This window comes from Xiphophorus maculatus, chromosome 8, assembly GCF_002775205.1.
Source record: "Xiphophorus maculatus strain JP 163 A chromosome 8, X_maculatus-5.0-male, whole genome shotgun sequence".
Classification (NCBI taxonomy): domain Eukaryota; kingdom Metazoa; phylum Chordata; class Actinopteri; order Cyprinodontiformes; family Poeciliidae; genus Xiphophorus; species Xiphophorus maculatus.
The window spans coordinates 3,501,870-3,529,507 of NC_036450.1; the positions used below are offsets into that span (position 1 = coordinate 3,501,870).

The 27,638-nt window shown below is 40.1% G+C and overlaps 1 protein-coding gene across 1 annotated transcript in view; it reads right to left on the reverse strand.

Annotated features, from left to right (window-relative positions):
* Nucleotides 1-27,638, reverse strand: part of unc13b (unc-13 homolog B) — a 65,235-nt gene that overhangs the window by 13,882 nt on the left and 23,715 nt on the right. The window contains exons 9-20 of the mRNA XM_023337862.1: nt 16,529-16,816; nt 16,364-16,454; nt 10,248-10,294; nt 10,038-10,116; nt 8,647-8,652; nt 7,483-7,557; nt 6,760-6,979; nt 5,544-5,771; nt 5,316-5,457; nt 4,849-5,018; nt 4,153-4,268; nt 3,354-3,517 (exon numbers count right to left, since the gene is read on the reverse strand). Of these exons, the coding sequence (XP_023193630.1) occupies nt 3,354-3,517; nt 4,153-4,268; nt 4,849-5,018; nt 5,316-5,457; nt 5,544-5,771; nt 6,760-6,979; nt 7,483-7,557; nt 8,647-8,652; nt 10,038-10,116; nt 10,248-10,294; nt 16,364-16,454; nt 16,529-16,816 (1,626 nt within the window). The remainder of the gene's footprint in view (nt 1-3,353; nt 3,518-4,152; nt 4,269-4,848; nt 5,019-5,315; nt 5,458-5,543; nt 5,772-6,759; nt 6,980-7,482; nt 7,558-8,646; nt 8,653-10,037; nt 10,117-10,247; nt 10,295-16,363; nt 16,455-16,528; nt 16,817-27,638) is intronic.

Consider the following 27,638-nt stretch of genomic DNA (forward strand, 5'->3'; position numbering starts at 1 on the left):
AATCCAGTATATCCAAGGCACAATCTTTTTTTTTTTCATACTTGCTCTTTTCGCTTTTCAGACTTACAATACTTCATTTGAGCCAGCTGGGGGAGACAATTCTCTGTTTTAGCCAGTAGGGTATTAGGGTTTTCAATGGATTTTCCCCATTGAATTATAATGGGGTTTTTTTCGTAGTTTTTTGCGAATTATGTCGCCATGTTAATCCCGAATCCCACCAAAAGTAATAGCTGGAATGGCGTGAATTTTCTGCACGTTTTGATACCTCTTTTGTAGGTGTGCACGCAGCGGTATGAGCCGCATTAACGGTTACGGATGAAAAATAAAGAATAACTAGAAAATTTCGGAAGAAATTTAGCCGGGGCCTGCCGAGGCGCGCCCGTGGGGTTTGGGCACGGCGTCGTCGCTACAAATCGGCATCGACGCTAAAGAACGCCGCGACGTAATCAGTGGCACGCGGAGAACCGCAAGAACGTTAAGCGAGGTGGACGTGCACCATTCGGTACGATTTAAAATGTTGTCAAGGCTTTTATTTTGGAAGTTTTGTTAAACTTCATTTCAAAGGGACAAACTAATCCCATGCGTAATAGTCCTTGGGTGAAAATAGTTATATAATGCTCAAAACAAAAGTAGTTGATGTAAAAATATTCAAGGCTTTTATTTTGAAATTATTATTATGCTCCATTTGAAAGTTCCGAACTAATCCCATGTGTAACAGTGCTTTGGATGAAAAAGTCATATACGGCCAAAAAGAGCAATTACGTCATGTAAAATATTCAAGGCTTTTATTTTGAAATTTTCAGTATGCTTCATTTCAAAGGGCCAAACTAATACCACGTGTAACAGTGCTTTGGATGAAAAAGTCAAATAAAGCCAAAAAGAGCAATTACCTGATGTAAAAAATATTCAAGGCTTTTATTTTGAAATTATTATTATGCTCCATTTTAAAGTTCCAAACTAATCCCACGTGTAACAGTGCTTTGGATGAAAAAGTCATATAAAGCCAAAAACAGCAATTACCTGATGTAAAAATATTCAAGGCTTTTATTTTGAAATTATTATTATTCTCCATTTTAAAGTTCCAAAGTAATCCCATGTGTAACAGTGCTTTGGATGAAAACGTCAAATAAAGCCAAAAACAGCAATTACCTGATGTAAAAATATTCAAGGCTTTTATTTTGAAATTATTATTCTCCATTTTAAAGTTCCAAACTAATCCCATGTGTAACATTGCTTTGGATGAAAAAGTCATATACGGCCAAAAAATGCAATTACCTGATGTAAAAATATTCAAGGCTTTTATTTTGAAAATATTATTCTCCATTTTAAAGTTCCAAACTAATCCCATGTGTAACATTGCTTTGGATGAAAAAGTCATATACGGCCAAAAAAAGCAATTACCTGATGTGAAAATATTCAAGGCTTTTATTTTGAAATTATTATTCTCCATTTTAAAGTTCCAAAGTAATCCCATGTGTAACAGTGCTTTGGATGAAAACGTCAAATAAAGCCAAAAACAGCAATTACCTGATGTAAAAATATTCAAGGCTTTTATTTTGAAATTATTATTATGCTCCATTTTAAAGTTCCAAACTAATCCCATGTGTAACAGTTACTGAGTTAAATCAGTTATATACAGCCCATAGCAGCAGTAGTTCTAAAGGCCAGTTCTCAGTCCTGATCTGTTTCAACTGAGGGTAGATAGAACTACAGTGATGCGTATTCGTAGTCCAAATCAGCAGCCAATAGCCTCTTGAGTTCCGTTGCTATGGCAAATAATGGTCTCAGCAGGTGTGAGCTCTGAGCTCTGAGCTCTCAAACACACAAGTGTGTTTGAGCAAACACATTTTACTGAAAAAAAGCATTGGAAACAAATCCTTCTTGTTCGGGAACCGTAATACATATTCGAAAAGCGTTTTAAGCGTATGACAGTTCAATGTGTCTTCTGCGATAGTCCCGAGATTCATATCTGTACCTCACTCAGAACATTTACAGCGATGAGAGAAAGAAATGTTGTGCCCAGATCTGAAATTCTATTCAAATACATGGGAGAGAGCCTCAGACAGCCTCAGAAAATCCTGTCGCATGACTTTGCTCTGAAGCACCGTGACAGAAAACCGTACGGTCTAGATAAATTTCGAAAACATTTTACCGGAGCAGACAGGCGTATCAATGTCAGGACCGATTTTGATACTAATCGTGCGATATTTGTGGGCGTGATGGCGATTTCAAAAATGATTTGGGTTGAAAATGTTGTCTTCATCTCTCACTCTAAGCAGCCAGAAACGCACTCTAACTTGAGCAAAAATGAGAAACTTTGGGTCGCTTAGAGGCAAATTGTGGACAAACCGTAACTGGTATCGACGAGCCGTCTTCACTTTCGAAGAGATCACAGACGTATCTACAAAATGAAATTTGAATGGCATTTCTAGGTGAATTTGTGACGACACAGCAAATCCTCAAAAATAGGGTATTTCTAGGATTTTTCCCATTGAGTTATAATGGGGTTTTTTTCGCAGTTTTTTGCGAATTATGTCGCCACGTTAAGCCCAAATCCCACCAAAAATAATAGCTCCAATGGCGTGAATTTTCTGCACGTTTTGATACCTCATTTGTAGGTGTGCACCCAGCGGTACGAGCCGCATTAACGGTTACGGAAGAAAAATAAAGAATTATAATAATACTTAAAGAGACGCTTCTCTCCGACAATAGTAATAGGTTCCTGCCATTGCTTTGCATGGCAGGCCCCAATAATAATAATAATAATAAAGAAACTTTTCTTGGGAGAATAGCAATAGGTTCCTGCCATTGCTTTGCATGGCAGGCCCCAAAAAACCACCATGGAAGTTTTGCTAAAACTCGTTATGGTAGAATGACTTCCACTAAAGAATAAATGCTAAAATTTAATTTATGATAAACTTGGAGGTTATTGTAAACTTTCATTTTAGAATAAGTTCTGTGCTAAAAGGGAATTTTGTCTGTCAACAAAAATTGGGTTTTAGCACAAAAGATAAGTTATAATAATCTTGCATACATAACTTCTACTGCTGCTTTTGATGTTATATTGTGTTTTTTTCATTTTGTTGACCCTTCTGGGCCTCAGAGAAAACTGAAGCAGCAGCGGAACGACTCGTGATGAATACAAATAGTAAAGAGAAAAGATTAGATTTTGATTTAAAAGTTGTAGATTTGTTCTCTTTTATTCTTGAGTTATAATTGGGGAGGGGGCACAAAAAAAAATCAATCCAGGGTCCGCAAATGGCCCCCGAGCCAGACTTTGACCATCCTTGGTCTGAAGAGCCACATGCAGCTGCAGGTTTTTAATCTGGACAGAAAGGAAGTGGGAGACTCACGTCATGGCTTGGTAAATGGCCTCGATCCCGTAGCGCATTGCGAACTCGTCGACTATTTCCTGCGCCACGTCGTCAAAGTAAAGTTTCCACGAATCGTCACCTCTGGCCTCGGGGATCCGGACCGCACCCTGACCCAGAACGTCAGTGGAAAAGTGGAACAGGTTCTGCAGCGGACAGAAGGAAAGCAATTCAGAACCAGAGGATTAGAATGAATAAAGCAACAAAAACATGAAAGATGAGGCATTTTTATTCATTTGAAATTGTGTGGTGACACTATGTGTCCAAACGTAATAGAAAGTTTATTGTAAGGAAAAAGTGTAATAAAAAAAATTGCATATGCAGCAAGTGATAACCACAAGATGTGAGATACATTAAATCGGTGTCCATTGATAAATTAAAGAGCCTCTGTGTTATTTTTGACCAATATATGTAACTTAAATCTCAACATTCTGTCCTTTTTTTCTCGAAATTTTGACTTTTTTCTTAAAATTCAGAATTATTTCTCAAAATTCACTTTTTTTTAGAATTCTGACATTTTTTAAAAATTGACTTTTTAAAAAAAAGTGACTTTTTTTAGAAATTCTGACAATATCAAAATTCTGACTTTTTTTCTAAATTCTGCTTTAATTTTTTAAAAATCTGACTTTCACAATATTCCAACTTTCTCAAAATTTTACATTTTCTCAGAATTTAGACCTTTTTCTCAAACTTCTGACTTTTTCTCATAATTCTGACTTTCTCAGTGGCCCAAATCCTTGTCCGTATTATGGAAATGCATCGTGATCGTTTCTCGCTGTACCTCATGCAGGCAGGTGTACTGGACGTGATACGGAGCCACTTTCTCTTCTCCTTTGATCTCCACGTTGATTTGGAGGCGAATGGCTCCCGACACGGCCGACTTGTCCGTCCGTTTCTCTGCAGTCAAACAGAAACACTTTCAGTCCTTGTTGATTCATAACTCAGTGCCTCGGCTACACGTTACACAAGACCAGTTAACTGTAATTACAGGTTATTAACATGGCAGCTCCATTGCAGGGAGTCTTTGTCTCTGCAGCGCTAATAAAAGTCCTCCAGCTGATAGTGAGCAGGACAATGGCAGCTCAGCCTGCTGTCTGCCCTGACAGGGTTGTTATTAGGGGCAATTTTCACACGTCAGCAGAACGGTAGATTTCCTGCTATCTGATTATCTCATGTTGTGAGGGCAAAAAATGGGAAATGGGAAGAAAGGAGAAAATGGTTTGGGAATGTTTTATGACTGATCTGTTATAATCAGAGGTGGGGACTGCTAGCCAAAAGGTTAAATCTAACGCTAAAGTTCTACACCAACAAGATATTTAGCAGAAGCTAATGCTACAACGCTACAACAACACAGTGTTGTTATTGCTAATCTGATTCTTGTATATTGTTTTTAACACTAAGAATTTTTTGTTTTTGTGTGAACCTTTGTTCTTGCTGTTCTGGCGGCCATATTTGCATTTTTCCACAGTAAACTTACCCAGGTTGTACCAGACGTCCATTTCTCCGCTCAGCGTTCGAACTTCGATGATACTCTGACCCAGGAAATCATCGGACTCCCTCTTCAGACGCTGCTTCACTCTGGACTTGATGTCATCGTCTTCGTCCCAAACACGAACTTTGATGCGATCTGAAGAATTATGGCACTCGCTAAAGTAAAAGAAGAAAAGATTCATTAAGAAATACAAACTTACCATAAAAAGAAAGAAAAATTTCTGCTTGGCCAGTTATTTCCTGTTCTAACAGTGTCTTGGTAATTAATCCACTCGTTTTCCTTCAAATGCGCCATATTTATAAGATACATTAAAATAAAAGAAACTTTTAAAGGAAAATGAACATGTTTTCCAGCAACATCATTTTTACTGCCAAAGACATTGTTAAAACAAAAAAGCCAATTTTTTACGTTTTTGTGTTTGGATTTCCAAACCAAGCAGATTCTTTACTTACAAGTGGAACTTTTCCTCCCAGACTGGGTTGAGGTTGCCATAGATGGTTTTGGTTCTCTTCTTGGTCTTCCCTACCTGAACGGTCACATACGGGTCACTGGAACCGGTCTTGTCTTTCGCCTGAAGTCCCTGCGCACAAACCACTGAAACAAAGACAAACATAATCGTACACAGAGATTAAGCTATGCAGACTGACGAGGTAACTTTTAAATAAACGTATTGATCAGACCTGTGATGGTGATCTTGGCCGACCACTTTGACGTCCCGTCCAACACGCTCTGCTTGATGGTCTTCATTTGCTGAGCGTGAATGGCTTTGGTGACGATGAACACCTCCCTGATCAGCTCAAAGATCTCTGGTTTGTTCCTCTCTCTGATCTTCATCCTGTCTTTCATGGCCATGATGATATTCTGGGTGCGGTCTTCTGCTCCATGTTTGGAGCTTTTCTCAGCCGCACCTACAAATTCACCAAAAAATTAAAACGGTGGAAGCATCAATTGACAGAAAGTAGTGCACCAAGTACAATTGGAGAGCTAATCTGCTAATCCGCTAATTAGATTTCCCTTTATCTATTTTTGGATAAATTCAGAAGTGATGATTTACTTGGTGTTTTGTAAACTTGGTTTTGTAAAAATAAAAGCTCACCAACGTTGAGTATTAGCGGTGAAGTTCTCAAGTTACATGCTAAATGTTAAATGTATGTGTGATAAATTAATAGAAAAAAGGACGCAGTGCTTTGCTACATAATATCAGCACTACAACAACTAGATAAAAAGGTCAGGAAAAACTTTAAAGAAAAAATAGCGAGAGAAGTAGCTCAGTTATGCTAAGCTGACTATGATAACTTTAACATGTAGATGTGCTGTGGAATTAGGTATGTTTCAGTTCAGTTAAAAGTATAAAAATGGCGACCTACACATCAACTCTGACAGACCGTCAGCGGAGCAAGTGCTTAATTAACTAATCAACCACAGCTGTGTTAGCTTAGCTAATAGCAGCGGTAGCTAATCTACCACAGCGATTACTTATTAATAATCACAAAATAAACACCAAGCCTAAAAACATACATCTGTAAAGGACTGAATGTTCTGTTCTTTGTGTGGGAAATGTTTGAGTGTTTTTTGGTGTTGAATTCTGATACATAAAGTGGTGTTGTTGTCCATTGCTATGGCAACGAGTCTGCGTGTAGTGTAGCCGACACAGAGAGCAAGAAAAAAGAAAAACACAAGTGGTTTTGAGTTGTTCTTAAATGGTTTTTCTGTGTTAGTTTTCCCTTTGCTGTGGCGCATAGTCCTAATGAATCATACCTACATTTACAGGTTTCAATTCGTTAGCAGCACAACTGTGGATGGCAGGTAAAAGAATCGTCTTTTTGCCCTGCAGCGTTGTGCAAATGTGCAAAATTTCCAGATGTAAACAATAACATGAAACTTGTCTATACTCACGTTGTAAACAATCTGCATTAAGCAGCTCTTGGCACTTTTCATGGCACTTGACGCCACACTCAGAGCAACGCATGCCTTGGCGGGCGATTCCCCACAGCAGCCCCTCACACTCATAGCAGTAAGTGGGAGTGGTGGCGGTCCACACCTCAAAGTTATGCGGCGTCGTGCAGGAAATGGGGTAGATGAGCGCCTGCAGGGTCTTCTTGTAAACATGGTTTTTCTACAAATAGACGGAGATCATTTGTTTATGTAAGGTGGAGAGATATAGATGAATAAACAGACAAACACATTTTTTACTCATTCTTCAAAGCTAAATCAGACCAATGTTTCTTTTTCCATCGAGTCAAACCAGAAAGCAAGTATGACTCCAATTAACTCAAATGACCAATGAGAAGCTTGTCTATGGAAACCCAAAAGACGGTTATGCCAGATACAGACCAAATGTATGTAAGCTTTTGAATTTGAGGAAAGTTACAGAAAACATCTCTAAAAATGTTCTCACCATTTGAATTTAGCAAATTGAAATAATTTTTTTAATTCTAAGCTAAAACAAGAAAAGTTTGGCCTGGTTCAACTTCAGACTGTCAGGAAGAAAATGTGTTTGTGTATGTAAATATCCGGTTTCAACTGTAAAAATTTAAATGATTATTCTTTCTAAAAACTCGTACGCTGAAATGAAACAAAGGCAGATAAAAATAAAAACAGCAAAGTAGTTTTACTTACCAGCTCCTCGTCTTTGAATGAGGACCGTGCCGCCATGGCGGAGGCGATCCCTGCCTTCCTGGCTTGGACAAGCGACTGAACAGGGAACATTTGCATAAGTTTGCATCCAGTAAGCAAATTGATGTGCCACACACAAAAAAAGAAAAACCCAATAAAGGTCCATTTTATTGCTGTAGCAGTTTGGAGTGATGGTGGTTAAAGGAGAGGTCAGTGGGGTTAGCACAGTTTGCTTATTTTCTGTCAACTCCTTACAGGAGGAAAAAAACCAGGTGAGTGTTGTTAGTTTTAAGCAGTTGTAGATTAACAGAAAATCTAGACCAGAAGTCCGAATCAGAATAACAGCACTTACTTACCAAGTATTTTTGGTTTAGTTTTTAGTGCAAATATCACACACTTGAAATAAGACAAAACTAACTTACAAGTAACTCTAGGGCATAATAAAGGTGCTTGTTTTAAGTCAACAACTCCTTAAAATGAGTTTCATTGTCAAATTATTTCACTTAAAACAAAAATATTTTTGCCATTTTATAAGTGAAATGATAATAACCAGAAAAATCGTATTACCTCAGAATTATTTTGTGTAAAAAAAAAAAAATGTAATGAACATTTTTTGAATAGTCCAGGTTTAGGTTGCTAGGAGACTGGTGGAATTCCACTAGGGTTGCTAGGTTACGGGCAGATTATTTCACTTGTAACAAAATATTTTTCCCAAGTTGTAAGTGAAATAATCTGCTAGTACTAGAACTTTTTCATCAATATTAAGGAATTATTTACTTAAAACAAGCTCCTATATCTTGCTGAAAAGTTACTTATATGTTAGTTTTGTCTTATTTTAAGTGAACTAAGATATTTTTACTACAAACTAGCCCAAAATACTTGGTCATATTTTGTGATTTTGCAACGAGAACTGTGTTAGTGCCCTAGAGTTTCTAACTAGCAGAAGTGAGGAAAGCCACAGGGTGAGGGAATGATTGGTGAACAATATTTAATTGATAATACGAAGCAGGAAGAAAAGTCACCCAGGACCAACAGGGTGCATGCATGTTTCTATTCAGATTAAACCGGTGCACCATGCTGCTAATGTTTTGTTACGCTCTACTTGATAATTTTATCTATTTTTACCTCAGCAGGAAAAGGGGAGGGGCATCTCTGTCTATAACTTACCATAGCCTGACCAGGAAGAGAGAATGCATTCAAGAGAGTTGTGGGGAATAGTTTCAGGTTTAGGAGAGGAGGGAGAGAAAAATTAGCATTCGTTTTTCACTACACACATTTGTTTAAGTTATCACCCTTGTAATAAACTTACATGTTGAAGATCATATAGTACATAGAAGTCATAAAAGTATGTTTTTGATCCTATGGAGATATTTATTTCTGGTTTCAAAGTTGTGCCCTTTTGACATCTGTTCTCAGTTGGAGATGCTACTTTGTTTACATTTTTATAAGGAAATGTTCACTTTTTCCTCTACCAATGTGGACAGAGAAGCACTTCATCCTGGAGAGACCATCATGTTTACATTTTACATGCAAATGTGAACTTTTTCCTTTCACATTTTTTTAAGCTAAAAAGGGTTTACTTTCACAGAAGCTCTTTGTTTTTGTTAAAAAGTTTTTAATAACTGAGGTCAGTGGTTCCCAAAGATTTTCTGCCCCCTGTATGGATTAGAATAAAATGCCCCACAAAAAGAAAAAAAAAAAAAATCAACTGGGCACACATCGTTCAACCAGACATAAACCTGTACACATATTTTATTTTCAAACTCCACTGAAGTTTATTTCACACTTCAGGTTGCAACACACTACAAACCATATTTACAGTGAAACACTTTATAACTGTTTTTTTTTTTGTTTCAATCATACCACCCCCCTCCCACCTGCAATGGCACTGCGCCCCCTCTAGGGGGAGCCCCACACTTTGGGAACCACTGACATACGTAGATATTTCTAAATACACTGTAATATGTTTTAGAATCTCAACATTCTAATACAGTTCATTGTGATTTTGTAAATTGCATTGTAGTGTAAATATAGCATGGGTTAACTTCTAGAATAGTTTAATAACTATATTTTAGTGTTTAAATAGCATGCTAAAAGTAATATGCTAGGCAAATTTATATCTATAATATTACAATAATTAAACTATTACAATAGCAAAAACTGTACATTTCAGTTTTAGTAATTAATAAAAATATACTTAAAAACACTAAAATATGGACTAGAAGTATATTTTCAGTACATTATTTGAGTATACTGAAGTATACTCAGAAAATGAGCTTCAAATATGCTACTTTTTGTTCTGGTCCACCAAATTTCTGCATAAAACTTTGAACATTACACCATTTTCCTACCCCGTTACGTCATGAGATACTTTTAGTTATTTTTTGTAAGAATTTACAATAAAACACTGAAATGAAAGTTTGAGACATGTAAATGCACGCAAAGCAAAAATAAAAGCACAGCAGTAACATCTGTCGGTTTCACAATAAAAAACTTGAAGCCAAGACAAACAAGCAAACAACATAACAAATAAAAGTGAAAGAATTAACGGTACTGACCACGTCGCTGACCAGGGGGATGGGCTTCTTCTTACGCAAGTCTGGCATGCTGTCGATTCCATACAGACCAGATCCACCACTGCCAACATAATGAGGGCAGGAAGTCATGAAACACAGAAAACCTTCACTATACCTGCACTGGTACCATAAACTCCTTCCAAAGAATTCAAGTTATGATCAGTAACCTAGTAATAAGAAGGTAAAACCTACCTTGGTTTAGCCCAGGCCTGTCTGGTGTTGGGCTCCACATCTCTGACCTGTGGGAATATTTTAAAGATTTTAGGTTGAAGACATTTTGAGAGGAAAGGAGAATTCTAATTGAGCTTAACCTCTCTGATGTCACGTAAAAAACTCATTAAGTTATTAAACTCAATAGCTGTACATATGGTACCCTGGTGATGATGAAAAGAAGAACAAAAATATACTTTATTTTCCCACAGTGGGGACAGACAAATGGTAGCATGCAAATTCACACAAAGGTCAAAATATTTAAAAAATTAAGATTTCTAATAGTATAGAGGAGTATTTATCGGTCGTTGACATCGGCCCAGTTTTACTTATCAGATCGATACCAATATTTAATGCAGATATTTCCTAACCGGTAGTATTTGTCTTGCAAACAAAACAAATCAAAACATAAAACACACACAACCCACATTGTTTTTATTTTCTCCAGAGAGATAACGAGTAAAATCAAAACAACAACGCCACAAAGAACGCATCAGCAAAGAAACGTGAGTGAATAATTAAAAAGAAGGCTGATATTTTATGTGTAACCTGATTTTCTTCTCTTCCAAACTCTGAAAAAAGAAAAAACAGATCATGGAGAATATAAATTACATAAAGTCGTTTAAATGATCTTTTTAAAAATTCAGGTGCATCAGAGTCTGCGTTCACTTGTTGGTCAATTGCGATTTTTTGCTGAAATGCAATGTTTTATCCCCACATTCAGATCATCCAAAAATTAAATCTTCAAGATCTTTACATTAGATTAATTAATCAATAAAACCAATTAATACCTAACTTCTGGGTTTGTTATTAAAGTTAGAGAAGAAAAACCTGAATGCTTTTTTAAAGATACCTGGGATGAATTCGTCTTGGGATTGGGATCCCTGAGATCCCTGAGATCCCTGAGACCCGTAGGAACCCTGAGTGGATCTGGAGAGTCGACGATGTGTCTGTCTTTTTTCTCTCAATATGCGCTGAAAATTAGCAATTCGCTCTTTATGGCTGGAATCAGTTGGTTTCGCTTTGTCTCCCTCAGCAGGGGGGCCGTTTTCACTGATTGGCTCCAGAAGACTTTTCGGCCGTACAGCAGGACTGTGGTTTGGGGTTACGGCAACGCTGGACAACTCTCCACTGCTCTCCACGGTTTCTTGTGCCAACTCTAATGAGTTATACTTAGTTGGAGTGGGAAACTCTTGTGGAGAGACTGGTGCATTGTCATATGTTTGACTAGTCCCACCGTCCCGCATTGCAGAGGTAAATTGGTGAACATCCTTCTCATTGGGTTCACTGGCTTGTCCAATTGATGATGGAGACAAGTGAGAGTCAGTAACTCCCTCATGGTCAGGCATTTCAAACTTCCTCATTGCCCCTTTCAAAGCAGACCTAAAAGTGACCACAGCCTCGCTGAAGATCGTTTCATCAACCTTGTCAATGGGAGTTTTAGGTGTGGTCTCTGAATCTATCTCAGAAGATGTTTGTGATGATGATTCCAGTACTTCCTCTTTGGAAAGGCTCTGATCTGTCCATTCCCTGTCCAGACTCTCAGCGGACCCGAGATCAAGAGTATCCCCAGATGACGGATATTCATCGCAGGGCGAATGTTGTGCCGGGTAACCGTCATCACAATCCGTCAACAGCACGGTGGAGCAGCTCAAGCTCCTCGATGGCTCGCTGTCGAGGTCGTTCGCACAAGCGTCCATTGTGTGGTAACCAGAACTTCGGGAAAATGGGCAGTTTGCAGCGCAGTCACAGTCCAGTGTTTCCTCCTCAGTTTCATTGTTTGGCGTCCTCCATGCAACCTTACTGGAAGAACTTGAGGAAGAGTTGTACTGTTGTCCAAACAACAGAGAAAGGTGTTCAGAACTGCTGTTTGGGGAAGATCCCACTGCAATACATTGTGGTTCCTTCTTCCAACCGTCTTGGCCACAAGAGGAGATGTCTTCTTCACTCCAATTCCAGATATTGCTTTCTGTGTCACCAGAAGGAAAACCTGCTTCTTGGTAGTTTGAGCTGTGAGACGATGACAGAGAGCTGGTGCTTTGGTAGTTCTGTCCACAATAACGCTCCAGGTGGCAGAGTTCAGGATTTGAACTCTGCTCCAAGTTGCCAAAGCTAAATGGACGAACAACACCATCAGTTTTGTTGTCTTCTTGCCAATGTTTAGTTTCTCTAGAGCCTGAATCATCTCCATACACAGTGTTATCCAACAGTGGACTGGGATCTCTCTCGTGGAGACACATGACGGCGTTCTGTCTGCCCAGACTTCCTCGTCTGATACGTGCCGTTTGAGGAACCGGACTCGGCTGAGGTGTGGCTGAAGCGCCGCAGTACAGCTCCCCAATTTCACTGAGCACTGCGTCGACACAACAGGATACTTCATCCACTGAGCCGCGCACAGATGTTAAATACTGCCTCAGATCAGATATTTCCTCCTGGATCTTATTGATACCTTTCAACTCTTTAAGGATGTGCTCCACTATGTTACCAGAACCTTGCCCTGCTTCCTCAACTGACATCTTCTCCTGTGCATCATGTTTGGTATCATCCCCAGCTGCACTGCCATCCTGGCATCGAGTTGCTGTCTTTTCCCCAACTGAGGCTATGCTAGCTTTGCTGCTGGTAGAGTTGATCGCTGAAACGTCACAAGGGGGATTATCTTCCAGCCCCAGCGGCTTTCTGTGCAAGCTTTCCCCCAACTCTGGGCTCTTCGAGCTCTTCGTCTGCAGCTCTTGCCTTTTTGGTGAGACTTGAAGTGGATTTTCATCTTGTCCACCAATCCGTCCTTTGGGAAACATTCCTGGGAGGTGGAGCCTGTTGTCAACTGGTCCAGCGCATGGGAAAACAGCTAGCTCTGCGACTGAGAGTACCTACAGTAAGTCTTTTTTGTTGATGTGAGAAGGGAAAAAGAAACATAATTTCTGTAGTTTTTTAGGTAATCTTGAACACACAACCAATAAACTACTGTTTCTCCTGCTATTACATTAACAGCAATTACAGCTAATCTAATTAGTAATTTTTAAAGAACAAAAAACAGATTAACAGTTGAAACCAGATATTTGCACACTTTATAAAAAACTGTTTTCCATCACTTTCTAATATTAAATCCAATTAAATCTCCTAAAAATTAGTTAAAGTTAGACTATTAGTTGTTTTTCTTCTACTAGCCAAATATCCAAATTTATGTCACACAAAACAATTCACAGGTTTTTATGTGGAACGTAACTCAAAGGTTGAAGGACTTTCTTTTCCTTTAGCCTCAAAAGTAATTTAGAGGTAAGTTTTGGGTCATTGTTCATTTGGAAGACCAATTTGTGACCAAAGGTTAAGTTTCTGAGATGTTTTATCAGTGTTTCTTCAAAATGTTTCTCAATAATACTGTCTATTTTCACAACAGAGATGTGAAGTACCTTCTTTTCTCCAAATATGTGATTTAGTTACTGTGTAGTTGCTATCAATATGCAGATGTCTATTAAAATGAAGGTATTAGCTGTTTTTTTCATATTGATTTTGAAGTAATTGCTTCTTCTTTATGGAGCGGCTTTTCAGTCCATATTGGATTTGGAAAATGGCAGTTTCTTACTCATCAACACATTTACAAAGTTTTTTGCTTTTGTCCACAGAATCCATCTACTTCCTGAACTCCCACTGACGTGTTTAAAGTTACATAAAATTGGTTGAATATGTCATTTTATACAGTGTACATAAATATCTGGTTATTTCCACAGTAAGAGCAGAAAAATGAAAGATTTACCAAAATATAGTTCAACTTGTTGGATAAATTGTTGTTTTACAGACAATTGAAGGATCTATTTTAGTCTGAGAGACAACTATAGTCTTTACAGTGCAGAAATCAGACAAACAGTCCAGTTTTAACTGACATCTCAGCTAAATTTGTGGAGGGAACAACCAGCAGCTGCTTAGCTGTCTGTAATTAGGAGCTCTGGAGGGGCAGAGCAGCAATTAGATGACAAACCGATTCTTAATCCTGACGTTACGTCAATCTTTCAAAAACCAACCAGCTGCAACAACCGATCACTCAGGTTAACGGACACTTAACAGGGAAGAAAAACTAAATAAAACCTGATTTAATGGAAGATGATTTAGTTATTTCCTGTTGGAGAAATTTAGTTACGGAAGGAAGAAAGAAAGAACAAGAGGAATGAAAGAAGGAGGGAAAGGAGTAGGAAAGGGTGAAATGGTGAAAGAAATGATGAATGGAGGGAAGAAAGAAATGAAAGAAAAAATGAAAGTAATAAAGAAGGATGGAAGGTAAGAAAAGAAAAGAGGATGAAAGGAAGCAAGTAAAGAAGAAAGGAAGGAAAAAAGAATGAAGAAAGCAATGAAGAAATGGCATAAGGATGGATGAATGGAAAGGAGAGAAAGAAGTAAGAAAAGGAGAAGAAATGGCGAAAAGAAGGACAAAAAGAAGGAAGGAAGAAAGAAATGAAAGAATGGTGAACAGAGGGAAGGGCAGATGGAATCAGAAAAGTCAGAATTCTTATAATAAAATAATTTTTCTTATTTCTTGGTCCTGATCCTCCTCAGCATCACTACTTATGAATCAAGTTGAAGGCAGCAGGTTGCAGTTTGTTTTTCTGAAAACTAAATTAAAGCTGATATAAAAATCAAAAACAAATATGAGTTTTAAAATAAGAGGAAGGAAACATTTAAATCTACCTTAAACAAAAAGCTGTCCTTGGTTTGACGTTTTCAAATTTCAGGGAACAAACCAGAAGCCAAATAATAACTGTGCCAAAAACACCAATAAGTGAAAACCTAAATACAGACCTTACCTTGTGGGAATAAATGAAGTTCAGATCCACATGGTGAGAATCTGTGGAGCTTTTTTATTGCTTTATAAGACGCTTTGCTACATTTCAGACGATTTAACAGCTACAGCTTTAATTTCAGTCACTTAAAGGAGAAGAATGATGGGAGGAGACGGGTTTTCCTGAGAAAGGCATCCTGGATTCCCTCCCACTGCGTTCGATGCCGCTCCTCTTCCTCTCCTCTTCCTCTCCTCTTCCTCTCTCTCCGTATTTTCTGCCTAATTTCTAAACTGAGGCTGAAATGCAGCAAATTCTTACTTTCATTCATTCAATGTAGCAAAGGATGCATCTTCTGCTTAAACATATTCCTAACATCAGCATGTGGAAAAGCTCAAACATTTCTGCTTCACTTAATATCAATAGAGTAGAGCTGATCTGTTCACTGTTTTGTGGATCAACTAATTAATAATTGAATAGCAAAAGGTGCTTAATAGGAGATTTTTTTTTAAATTTTAACAAGGTGAAACTAAAACTGCCACTTGAGTTTTGGGTAGAAAAGATTTACAGACAAAGATGTTTTTCCTCCATCTTAAGTGCAAAATTTATATATTTTCTGTACAATTCTGTGTGTTGTTCTTCAGTAACTAATTCAGTACAAGATTTCAATAATTGATTCTAGTTCTCAACATAACGTGTTAAATCTTAAATGTTCCTGTAATATATAAAAGATAAAGAGATGCTGTCTTACTGATGTCAATACTATGATAAGTAAATATCAAGGTCAGAAAAAAGTTTTAATTAAGGAAAAAATAGCAAAGGAAAGTAAAGTAGCTATGCTATGCTAGCTTGACTATGACAACCATAACACATAGATGTGATGTGGTATAAAGTACCAACACACATCATCGGTAGAGCAGGTGTTTAAATTAGCTAATCAACCACAGCTGTGTTGGATTAGCTAATAGCAGCGGTATTTAGTTAATAGAGTTGTTCTGCTGCAGCAGCGCGGCTGCGGATGGCCCTCCAGCGTTGAGTGCATTTCCATATGTAAACAATAACATACAGGGTGTCCATACTGTAGCAACTGAAATACACAACTTCTGCTAAAAGTCAGTCTTTTTAAAAACGTAACCACTTAAGACTGATTGTAAAAATGGTATTTGAAAACTAGACAGAAACTTCAAACAATCCCATACATTTTAGCAAATGGTGAAACACCAAGAGAGGTTAAACTCAACCAGAGAGTCAAAGTGTTGCAAAGTTTATTCTTTGTGTATTGTGTTGGGAAAAGAAGTCATCGACTGAAAGAGAAGATGATGAAGTTTTTACCTCCCGAAGCTGAACTCTCACTTTGTTGATGGCTTTCAACCAACGAACTCTAGACGGGGAGAAAGGCAACGGCTGGCCTCCATCATGGAATCTAAGATGGAGAGTTAATATCACAAATCCCTTCCACTTTCAGTAAAAGAGTAGAAACTCAAACCAGAGCGTTACCTTGGGAGTTTTGGTGCTTCTTTTTCTGATGCGTCGCTCTTTAAACTCTGCAGTAATACATTGGACTGAATGTCTACATCCTTCTCGCTGCCAGTCGAGTGTCCGTTGGCGGGAGGCCCGGTGGGACGCGGCTGGCCGTTGGTGGACGGGTGTAAGCCGGTACTATGGTAGGAGTGGAAAGACTCTTCCAGTTCGGAGCCGCCAGTGCTCTCATGGCCGGTCTCGCTTAGCTGCGAGCTAGTCTGGCTCAGGTTCCCCGACGACCCGAAACGATTACTCTCCACCGGACTACAGTTGCGAGAGAGGAGTGAGGGAAACAATCAGAAACTGAAGGGACATTTTTTCATACCTTATAGTTAAATCAGAGAAGTGGGGATTGTTAAATCACAGCAGTTGAGAGTACAGTGGACCCCAGATTTTTTGGAGACTTTTCAGTGGAATTTAAAACCTAATCCCATGAGTCCACTGTAATAATCAAACCTCAAAACAACATAACTAACTTAAATAAATCTCACTTACCTGCTACAAGCCTTGCGCACATAAAGTGTCAATTTAACAACAATCTTTCTAAAGTATTAGCTGGGTTACTACACACACACCACATAAATCCTTAAATTAGATACCCAACCTTGCTGCTGCATGTTGGAAATGGTAAAAACTGCATAGAGATGGTGTATTACACACTGGTGTGAGGAAAACAAGGATGATTAATTGCACAATTGCTTCTGCATATTTTCTTTCTGTTTCCTACATTAAGTAAAAACTTCCAGACAAAGAGCTGAATGTTTAAAATATGCAGACTTCATCTGTGTGTTTGTCACAGCTATTATATTTAAGAGTAGACATTATTTGTTGGGATAAAACACAGATTAATCATAATGGCAACACCAGAAGAACATATAGTTGGAACCAGATACACTGTATAAAAAGACTGACTGACATTAATCTAGATTTTCATGTATTAGGTCACTTGGTTCTACCAAAAGTATTTTTTTCCTAAATACTAGAATCATTTGTCTTCCAAATTATCATGAACACCCCAACAAATGGGTTAGAAAGTTACTTGAGTGCAACATAGTTAATATTTTGGAGTGACCATTCAAATTTGTGGTATCAGTTTCCCCAAAACATTATAGTCAAAGCTAAAAAAGTTGGATTTACTGAATGGCCAACCAGTTCAGTCAGAAAGAATGGGCCAAAATCCCAGCAAATTATAGTGAAAACCCAAGTCAAGCAGTTCAAAAAGTCATTTCTACCAAATAATAAACAAATACCAGTACTAACCCTACTAATGTTGAATACTAAATGTATTTAAACTTCTGTCTTTGAATAAAGTAATAAGAAAATCTCAGTTTTACCCTGACAATTAACAGCCAAAAGCAGATTTCACAATCATAACAGACCTAAATGTTTATGGTCAAAAAGTAAGGGAAAATTTTTTTTAATATCTTTTTATACAGTGTAAAACAGTTTCAACAATGGGTTTGATCAAATCAGAACTCCATAGTCAGACTAAAACATTGTAGCTCTTGACAAAACAACAAAATTTCCAAAGAAGAAATTGGTCTAAATAATTTCTCAGATATCTTCCTTATTCTGGTGTAAATTTATTTGGAGTTCTGTTTTGAGAAAATGTAAAAAAACTGCAGAGTCAGACACACCAACAAATTCACAACCACACTATGCAAGAGACAATGGACTGCAGAGCTGGACAGGGAATACATTTTTAAAAGTTGTCAATGCAGCATAAATGGTGAAGGGGGATACCATTGATTATGCTTTTACTGGCCTTTTTTCAATCAATAGATCCTTCTTGGATTGGTTGTCCAGCTGCACTCCTGCGGCAGAACCTGCAGAGGGGTCTGTTTCTACAAGCCTCTCCTTCTCCGTTAAGGTCTGGGATGCTGAAGGATCTACATCAGGAGCGGAGATGCAAATCTGGGGGTTTACTATGTCATGTGCAGAACCTACCAGTTCGGTTTTATGGGGGTCAGGTGTTGAAGCCTTTTGTGCACTATTTGTTTGACCGCTTGTTGGCTTGTTGACAGACTGGGGTTGAGATGTTGTAACCTGGGAAGCTGAAGACTTGGGTGGCTCTGCCTGCCATGGAAAACTAATTTTTGCCCCAAACAATGATGTTGCTGGTTCTTGTTTCCCTGTGACGCTTTTTTCTTCTTGAAACAAGGTTCCAGAAAAGGATTTCAGTCCTGACAATAGACCACCAGCACCTTCTGTTTGAGGTGATGATGAAACAACTGATGGCATAGCAGGTGAAAATAACGACCCGAGGGATTTCCCTGCATCACTCTGTGCAGACATAAAACCCAAAAATGACTTAGTTTGAGGTTGTTCAGCACCACTGGAAGGTTGATCAGTTGGGGTAGCTTTGCTAGCATCCAAATGAGGAGGAATTGACTTGACATTTTTATTAGTGTTGGGTTTTTCTTCAATGAACATTGGTTTCTCATGTATCACTTGTCTATCTGCAGTTGTCATTTCTTGCTCAGTCTTATCTGGCTGACTAGTAAGTTCTTTTGAAGTATCTTTTGACTCACTCACTCCAGAAACCGTTGGACAAGATGCATCAGATGCCTGTCCATTACTGCTAATGTTTGTTACTTCTGTTTGATGCATTTTCTGAGTTGTACTCTCACACGTAGGCAGAGTTACTTCTGGTGAGGTATTTTTATTTTCAGACTGTGAACCTGGTTTTGTAGTTGCTGTGGTAGATGTAGCAAGAGTGGTAGAGGTACTAGCAATTGTTGCATCACTGCTGGCAGTGGTGCCAGTACTGGTAGTAGTGGTAGTGGCAGCAATACTGACATTTTCTGCAGTAGTAGCATCTGTAGCAGTATGATCAATTGCAGCTGTAGTGGCAGTTGCAGCAGCAGCAGTAGGAGTAGCCAACCTTGGCTTAGCTGGCACTGGTTCAGGGGACTTAGGCGGTTGTCTTAAACCACCAAACAGAGATCCTCCTATGCCTCCCAGTAATGATGCTCCAGCTTGTGGTCCTGCAGCCTGCCCAGTGGGGCCACTAAACATTCCTCCAAGCAGAGAACCACCTGGCTGTGAAGTCGCTCCTGCCCCTGCACCTGCACCTCCAAACATCCCACCCAGAAGTGATCCACCACTCGAGGCAGCTGATGGTTTGGCAGTGGATCCTCCTCCAAACATGTCACCTAATATTGACCCCCCAGTGACAGGTGATGTGGTCTGAGGACCAGATTGTGGAGTAGCTCCTTTAAATAAGCCTCCAAGTAAAGATCCACCTGTTTGGGGAGTCGTCGATTGAGTATTAGACCCTCCAAAAAATCCTCCCAACAGTGATGCCCCAGTCTGACCTGTAGGAGCTGGTCCAAAAGGCAAGTTCTTTTGCTGTTGGGTTGGTTGAGAGCCTTCGGTAGGAGCAGATGCAGGTTTAAACAGAGAAGACATAAAGCCAGAAACAGCATCTGCTGCTGAATCAATGGAAGATTTGTCTGGTTCTTGAGGTTTTTGCTGTGTCTCGGCTGCAGGACTTACTGTCAAAGGATCCACTTTTTCCTCTTCTACTTTAGGAGTTGCTAAATCTTGAGTTGCACTAATTTTGAGTTCAGATTGTGATTGAATGCAGGATTCTACTTCTTTAGACTGGCTATCTTCAGTTAAAGATGCTGAGTGTTCAGTACTTGGGCAATTATCTGTGATATTGGCATCAGTTGTTGATGCATTGACCTCAGGACAAGGGCCTTTACCCACAGGTTGCTGCTGTGTTTCCTTCTGCTCAGTGCTTTGGGCAGCAGAATCAATTACACCTGTTTCAACAGCAGCAGGTGTTTTGTTGTCAGAACTGTTTTTATCTGTTTCTGAAGGTGCTGTAGCTTGAGCAGACCCACTAAATACTGAAAACACACCTTTACTAGAGGCATCATTAGCACCAACGCTTGGTAAAATACCACCTAGAAAAGATGTACCAGTTTGTGATGTAGCAGTTTGGGAAGACGATCCATCTAAAATTCCTCCTAGTAGAGAGCTTTTGTTTTGAGTTGTTGAACTTGTTTGAGGCACTGTGGGTGAGGGTGTGGTGCCTCCAAAAATCCCACCCAAAATAGATGTTTGAGATCCAGCAACCTGAGGACCGGATCCACCAAATAAGCCTCCAAGTAATGATGACCCTGTCTGTGATCCTGCAGTTTGAGGAATAGACCCGCCAGTCTTTGTAGGACCACCCTGAGACACAGGTGGAGATGCAGAACCTCCAAATAAACCACCAAGTAATGATCCTCCAGTCTGAGATGTAGTAGCTTGAGATGAGGTCCCTCCAAACATTGCCCCTAACAGTGAACCTCCAGGCTGGGAGGAAGGCTCAGGAGCAGAACCTCCAAACATAGAGAACAAACCTTTGCCCGGTGGCTCTTTGGAGCCTGAAGATGCTGGCAAAGATCCTGGAGGTGAAGGTCCTGTCTGGCTGCTGGCAGCCTCAGGACTTGGTGTAGAAAATAAAGAAAGGAACCCTTTGCCTGGACCTTCTGAGCTAAATCCTCCAGAAGGTGGAGGATGTGGGCCTGATCCAGTGAGCATCGAAAGCAAACCAGGAGCTGATGATTCTTTAGCAGTACCAGCATCCTGTGGTGCCGTTGCTGCACTGGTTTCCTGAGGCATTCCAGTAGGCTCTGATGTAGGTTTGACAGATGAAACTTCCATGTTTGCAATTGTAGCCTCTTCCTTATTGGACACTGTGGTACTCAAAGTAATATCACCGGGCATGCTAGAATGCAATTTAGCTGGAACACTGGTAGCTCCAGTCTCTGAATGACCTATCTCTTGACAATGGCTACTGGAATCAGGTATTTGTGATAATTTTTGTTGCTGGGGTTCTTTGGAACCAATTGATGAGTTGGGAGTTTGTTGTTGTGGTGACATAGTTGCTGGTGCAGAGGGAATGTTTGGTGTTTGAGAATTTGTCGGGCCGCTAAACATGGAAAACAAATTTTTTCGTGGACTTTCAGTGGAGCCAGATAATCCACCTAGCAGACCTCCAAGAACAGAAGCAGCAGTCGGCTCTTGAGGTTGAGAGGGTACTTTTGGAGTAGACTGTACCTGAGGCTCCTTCCATTGCTGTGTTTGTGACTGAGGCGCTGCTTGGTGAGACGGCATAGTCGGTGGCTGAGGTTGTTGAGAGCCGACATCACTGAACACTGAAAATAGTCCTTTCACTGTCCGTTCCGATGAACTTGATGACCCTTGTAAAAGTCCCCCAAGAAAAGATTCTGATTGAGGTTGAGGCTGTTGGGTGCTTGGCCCACCAAACATGGACATAAATCCTGTAGATGGAGGATCTTTTGGAGGAACAGTAGGTTTTTGTGAGGATTCAGCGTTCGGCTTGGTATGGCTAGGGGGTGGAGGAGTTGTTGATCCTCCAAACATTGATAACAGACTTTTACCAAATGTTTCTTGTTGAGGAGGCTGTTGAGCTGCACTTGGTGGATGTGTTTGAGGTGTGGGTTCTGGTTTAGGAGCAGCCTGTTGAGGACTTGGCCCCGTAAACATTGAAAAAATACTTTTACTAAATGATTCTTCCTGTGGAGCACTTGCTTGTGCAGACGTCTGTGGTGTTGATCCAACCAGCATATCGCCAATGGACAATCCAAAAAGTCCACCAGATGGTCCAGATGGTTTATTTCCTGCCTCCTGTTTTGTTTGCCCTGCAACTTCAGACTTGCTAGTTTCAACACCTTTGGGTAAATTAGAAGAGAAAACCTCAGACATACTTCTACCTGGTATCTGACTCTGTGTTGGTCGAGCAGACTGGTCACTTGTTTGTTGTTTTACTTCACCTTTTGATTTAGATGTAGAGGAAAGTGAACCCTCTGTAACACTCTGTTTCATTTGCTGTTTTTGTGGTGGAGGTGGAGAGGGCCCAGGACTAAACAAGCTGCCAATTGAACCAAAGAGATTTGACACACCTGTGCTCTCTTTACTTCCAGCAGCACTGCCTGTTAAGGAAGTAGTGCTCCCAGTCTTGCTTTGAAGATTAGGAGATGGCTGAGAAGATGTCTGGATATCTGGTTTAATTTCATCCATGCCTACAGCAGACTTGAGAAAACCCATAAAGCCTTCCTGTGGTTGGTCGGGTGGCTTTTCACCTTTTGTATCCACTGGCTTATCATTTGAAAGCCTAGGTTGTGCTGGTTTAATAATAGATTGTGTTGATGTAAAGGGTACAGTAACATGGGGCTTTGTTGGTGGGGATGCTTGCTGTGCCATCGTAGTCTGACGTGAAAGTCGTGGTTTATGTGAAGTTGTACTTGAGAGTGTTGAGGGCTGGGTGACTGGAGGAACTGAGGGAACTGTTGGTAAAATTCTACCCTGCGAAGTTGTTTGTTGTTTATTGCTTTCTGAAGAGGCAACAGCAGCAGAAGAGTCTTCTTTGATAATCTTAGACTTAAGATTTTGGAGGCCTGATGACAGAATGTTCTTAGTTTGTTTCCCACCAGCTTGATCAGAGTACGTCTCCCCAGGTTTTTTCACCTCCACTTGGGATGGTTTGGTAACAAAAGATGATATCAGGGAAGAAATCTTTTTAACCTGCCGATTGGGGAATTCTTCAGCTTGAGACACCCGTTTTCTCCATTCATCTTCTGAAACATCATCTGCATGTTTCACTGTAACAGCAGTAGAAGAACGCCGCCGTTGGCTAGGTTGATAGCATTTGTTAAGGATCTGATTATTTAAATTCTCAACAGGAGTAGAGTTTAGAGAAACAGAAACTTTCTGAGCAAGCAATTTCTTTACTTCATGATTGTTCCAATACAGGCTGGTGTGGTCTCTTTGATGACATGAAAGATCAATAACATCTTGGTAGTGATCTTGATAGCCATAAGACATTTGTCTTGGATCTACTCTTACTTTGTTTAATCTGTAAGATGCAAAATCCATGCCTTGCTGCCCTTGAGACATAAATGAATTTTCAAACATTTCGGTGAACTGCTGGAGATTTAAATTCATGATCTGGTTTCCTTTTCTGTATGCAGCGGATAAATCCAGGGGAGCATTGAGAAGTTGAGGATTGCCATGACTTTCACCAGGAAGCCAAAGAAGCTCATCCTCATTGTAAAGTGGAATTTTAAAACCACAGACCAGGACCATTTCATTGTCTAGCCAAGCACTGGGTAGACTATCTAAACTCTGTCCATTGTCCCACGATTCACCTTCAGGTGTACACGCATACACATATTCACCTGCTGCATCTGTAAGTAAGGCGTAAATATACTCATGGTCTGTGTAAACAAAGTACCCACAGTCACCATCTTCTGCTGGCCACCACATCCCTTGCTCCAGAAGGGACAGCCATTGCTGATACCATTCAGCATCTTCAAGGTACAGCGAGTCTGCTGTATCAACATTTGCACCTGCTGAACAGTTTCTATTCGAGTTAAATTGACTATACTGACTTAAATAGTTTGTATGAGCATTTTGTGCATTTTCCCTTTCCATTGCTTGTTGCCAGTTTGCTGAGTAAGACAAGCTTGGTACGTTCTCCTCATAGTAGCCTTCATGATACAAGACTCCATTCAAGCTGTAAGAACTGCCATCGTTAAATGAATGCCATTTCCCAAATGTTGCATTACTGTGGTTAGTTGTTAAGTTCAGAGCAGCTTCTTTACTAGATGAACATGCAATATTTCCTAAGTCTTCATAACTATTCCATAACTTTCTTTGGGGGTATTCATTTCCTGGTCCTTCAAATGAATGTGATACCATTTGTTTTTCATGATGTGCAACATCTTGCCAAGGAATGTCATTCACCGGGTGATTAATATTTGAATAGCTACAGTGAAGTGTAGATGCAGGCAATGGCATGCCTTCACAGTTTAGTGTGTAATCTTCTCCTTGAAAGTTGTAGCTTAAAGACTCATTCTGAAACTGCTGCCAAAGAGCACTTTCACGGATCCACTGGTTTTCATCATATGATGGACTAATCCCATACTCAGAAAAATTACCTTGGTAAAGGTTCTGATTTGTCACCCCAAACAAAGAGGGAACACTTCCACCTTTAAAAGACTCCAGGGTCATGACAGGAGAAGTAGTACAGCTCTCAAAATGGGAGTGAATATTTCCTGTGCTGCAAGCCATTGGGTTATTTGAAGGAAGAGAATGAGAGAAGTGTAGCTGAGATAGATTACCCATGCTAAATGAACAGCGTGTTGCCTGACTTTGAAGAGATCTCGCAAAAGCAGCTGAAGTTCGCAAGTCTAGACTCTCATTGTGAATGGCCACAGGTGTGCTAATTAAAGCATGCCTACTCTGTCCTGGAGTCAAACAAATTGGAGAAGATCTTTCCGCCCTTTCATTAGCAAAACCTGTGGTACTACTTTTTATCAAATCTGTAGATAATCCTGTCATCTTGGCACACTGTGTTGATTGCTCTGCATCCTGACTTCCCATCTTTGCTTGCTTGAAACAAGGGTTTTCAGTTGCATTTTTGCTAAACAACCCTGACAAAAAACTTTGCTGAGCAGCACCATGAATAATTTTATCTTTATCTACATGTCCTTGTAAGGGCTGTTGTTTTAAATTGGCAAGGGAATGAAGGGCCTGGTCTTGGTGTGGAGTTTTAGATACAACGTCCCTTTCTTGTATTGATTTTTCTGCTGATTTCTGACAGGTCAGGTCTGTACTTTCTGGTGTTTTTGTTAACTTGTTGAACAACCCAGAAAGCACTCCCGATTGACTTGCCATCTCTGTCTGTGTTGGGCAAGGCTGGCTACAAGGCACTTTGACTTGATGATTTACTTGAATCTCCTGGGTGCATTTGTGTGGCTGTTGCTGAGTCATGTTTTCTGATGAGGACTTAAATAGTCCAGAAAACAGTCCAGTTCCTTGAGCTGTTTGGGTTGTGCTACTTTGAGGCTGATTTTGGTTAGAAATTGGGAAATTACTTTGTCTTGGCTGCTCGTAACTTGATTTACTAGAGGAAATCCTATGCTGTTGTGCTGATGGTTGACTTTGTTTATTAATGCTGTCAGCTGAAGAAAATTTGAAAAGACCAGATAAAAGACCACCTTGTTGCAAAGGTTGCTGAGGCGGAACGGTTTGTTGTCGAATGAAGCCTGGTTTAGAGGATTCTTGTACTTCTTTCTGGCTCATTGTTCTATTCCTCATACCTCCACTTAGTCCTTGAGTTTTCTGCACATTGCTGGCTTGTTGATGTTGATCACTGCCAGACTGAGGAACTGTTTGAGAATTTGAGCTATTCTCAGTGGAGGTAAATTTTAGTAAGCCAGAAAGCAAGCCTCTCTGTTGAGGCTGAGGTTGTACTTGCCGAGTTTCGCCTGATGTCTGCTGCTGTCCAGGGCTACTGCTGCGCATTTCCCTTTGCCTTTCAGCCTCAGGCGGCTGCTGTTGTACATTTTGTGGTATATTTTCTGTTGACGAAAACTTCAATAGTCCTGAGAGAAGGCCACCTTTTTGGGGAGTGGTGAAACTTTGTTGAGAGCTAGAGTGTGAGGGAATATTGCCTTTTGGTGATGGATTGCCAGACAAGTCACTACTAGAACCAAGATTAAGTAGTCCAGATAGCAGTCCTTGTTTGGGTTGACTAGCGCCGATCTGAGAAATGTCTTCTGCTGAGCTGCCTCTTAAAGGTGTTGTGCTGAAATGCTGAGATCCAGGCTGATTAGGGTTTTGTGATATTCTTGTTGGCTTTTGATTTGAGGTATGTTGTCGTTCGGTTGGCACTCTGCTGCTCTGAGGATGGACATTAGTCTTCTGGTTTGGACCAGCAGGACTGGGGGAGGGGTTAAACACGCTAGAAAACCATCCTTTTTCTGTATTTTCTTGTTGGACGGTGGAAGTGGCATAGGATGAAGCTGTATCATGATATTCTTGTGGGTAATTCTGTGTTTTCATAGAGGCACCAGCGTCTTCAGTGGACGAAAATCTCAAAAATCCAGAGAGCACACCTTCTGGTTTTGGACACTGCTGAGTAGGAACATTTTCTGAGGGGACAAAAGGCAATTTTGGTTTGCTACTTAGTGGCTGGTTTCCCACCGGTTTCTGTGGTTGTGGATTCTCGTTAGCTCGAAACACTGGATAAACCACCACAGGAGGAGCATTTGGAGGTGGAACAGGAATGACTGGTGTAATCAATGAACTCAATGATTTCTTAAAAGGGCTAAAAAATCCTGTATTTGCAGTTTGGTTAATAGACTCCTGATTCTCTGGAGGATTACAGTTTTGCTCATAAATATCTGGATATTGTTTCCAATGTAAATTCTTGTCATGATTTTGCACCGAATAGTTGTCATGAGCTGAACTCCCCAACCTCACTGATTTCATAGCACCAGCATCCGCCATTGACTGTTTACCTTGATGAACAGTTTTAGCAGCAAACTTTCCATCAGACTGGATCTTTGCTTGGGAATATTTAGACTCAAACTCTTGCTTGGATTCAGCAGAACTTTGAACTTCTCCTCCTGAAAAAAGCTTTAAAGGATTAAATTTTTCCATAACTGAGTTTCCTGGTGTAGTTTGCGGTTGAGTCTGGATCTTGGGTGAATGTTGTCTTACAGTTTGAGTAGTACTTCCTGTTTCCTGTGGGACTTGTGTTTTGTTCTGAGGCAGAGAACTGAAGGACTTGATGGGAGAAGTTTCTACCGGAGATACAACCGCTACAGGAGCCGTGCTGTTTGCCTTTGTGGGGATAAAGGATAGAAGCCTTGTTATACCAGACTGTGCAGGTTGTGGAGCCGGTGAAGGCTGTTTCATTCCTCCTCCAACTTTGTCAGTGATGGAGCAAAACAATGAACTCATTGCATTCTTCACACCTGAAATACCCTGATCAGAATCAGCTTCTCCTTTACAGTCCTTTGAAATACTCTGGTCTTCTCCAAATGAATCTGTCCGGTTGCTACCCAGAGACGATAGCCTCGACTTGCTTGATTTGGGAAGGGAACCATATTTGCTAATTTCCTCCTCTTTTTCAGCGAGATATTCAGAGACCGTTTCAACAAGACACTGAAGCTCATCCATCGGGTCAACATATTCGTCAATTGGCTCCTCTACAGGGGAAAGTATCACCTCAGAAACCCATCCTCCAGTTCTGCCACACTTCTTTTCACGCAGACCC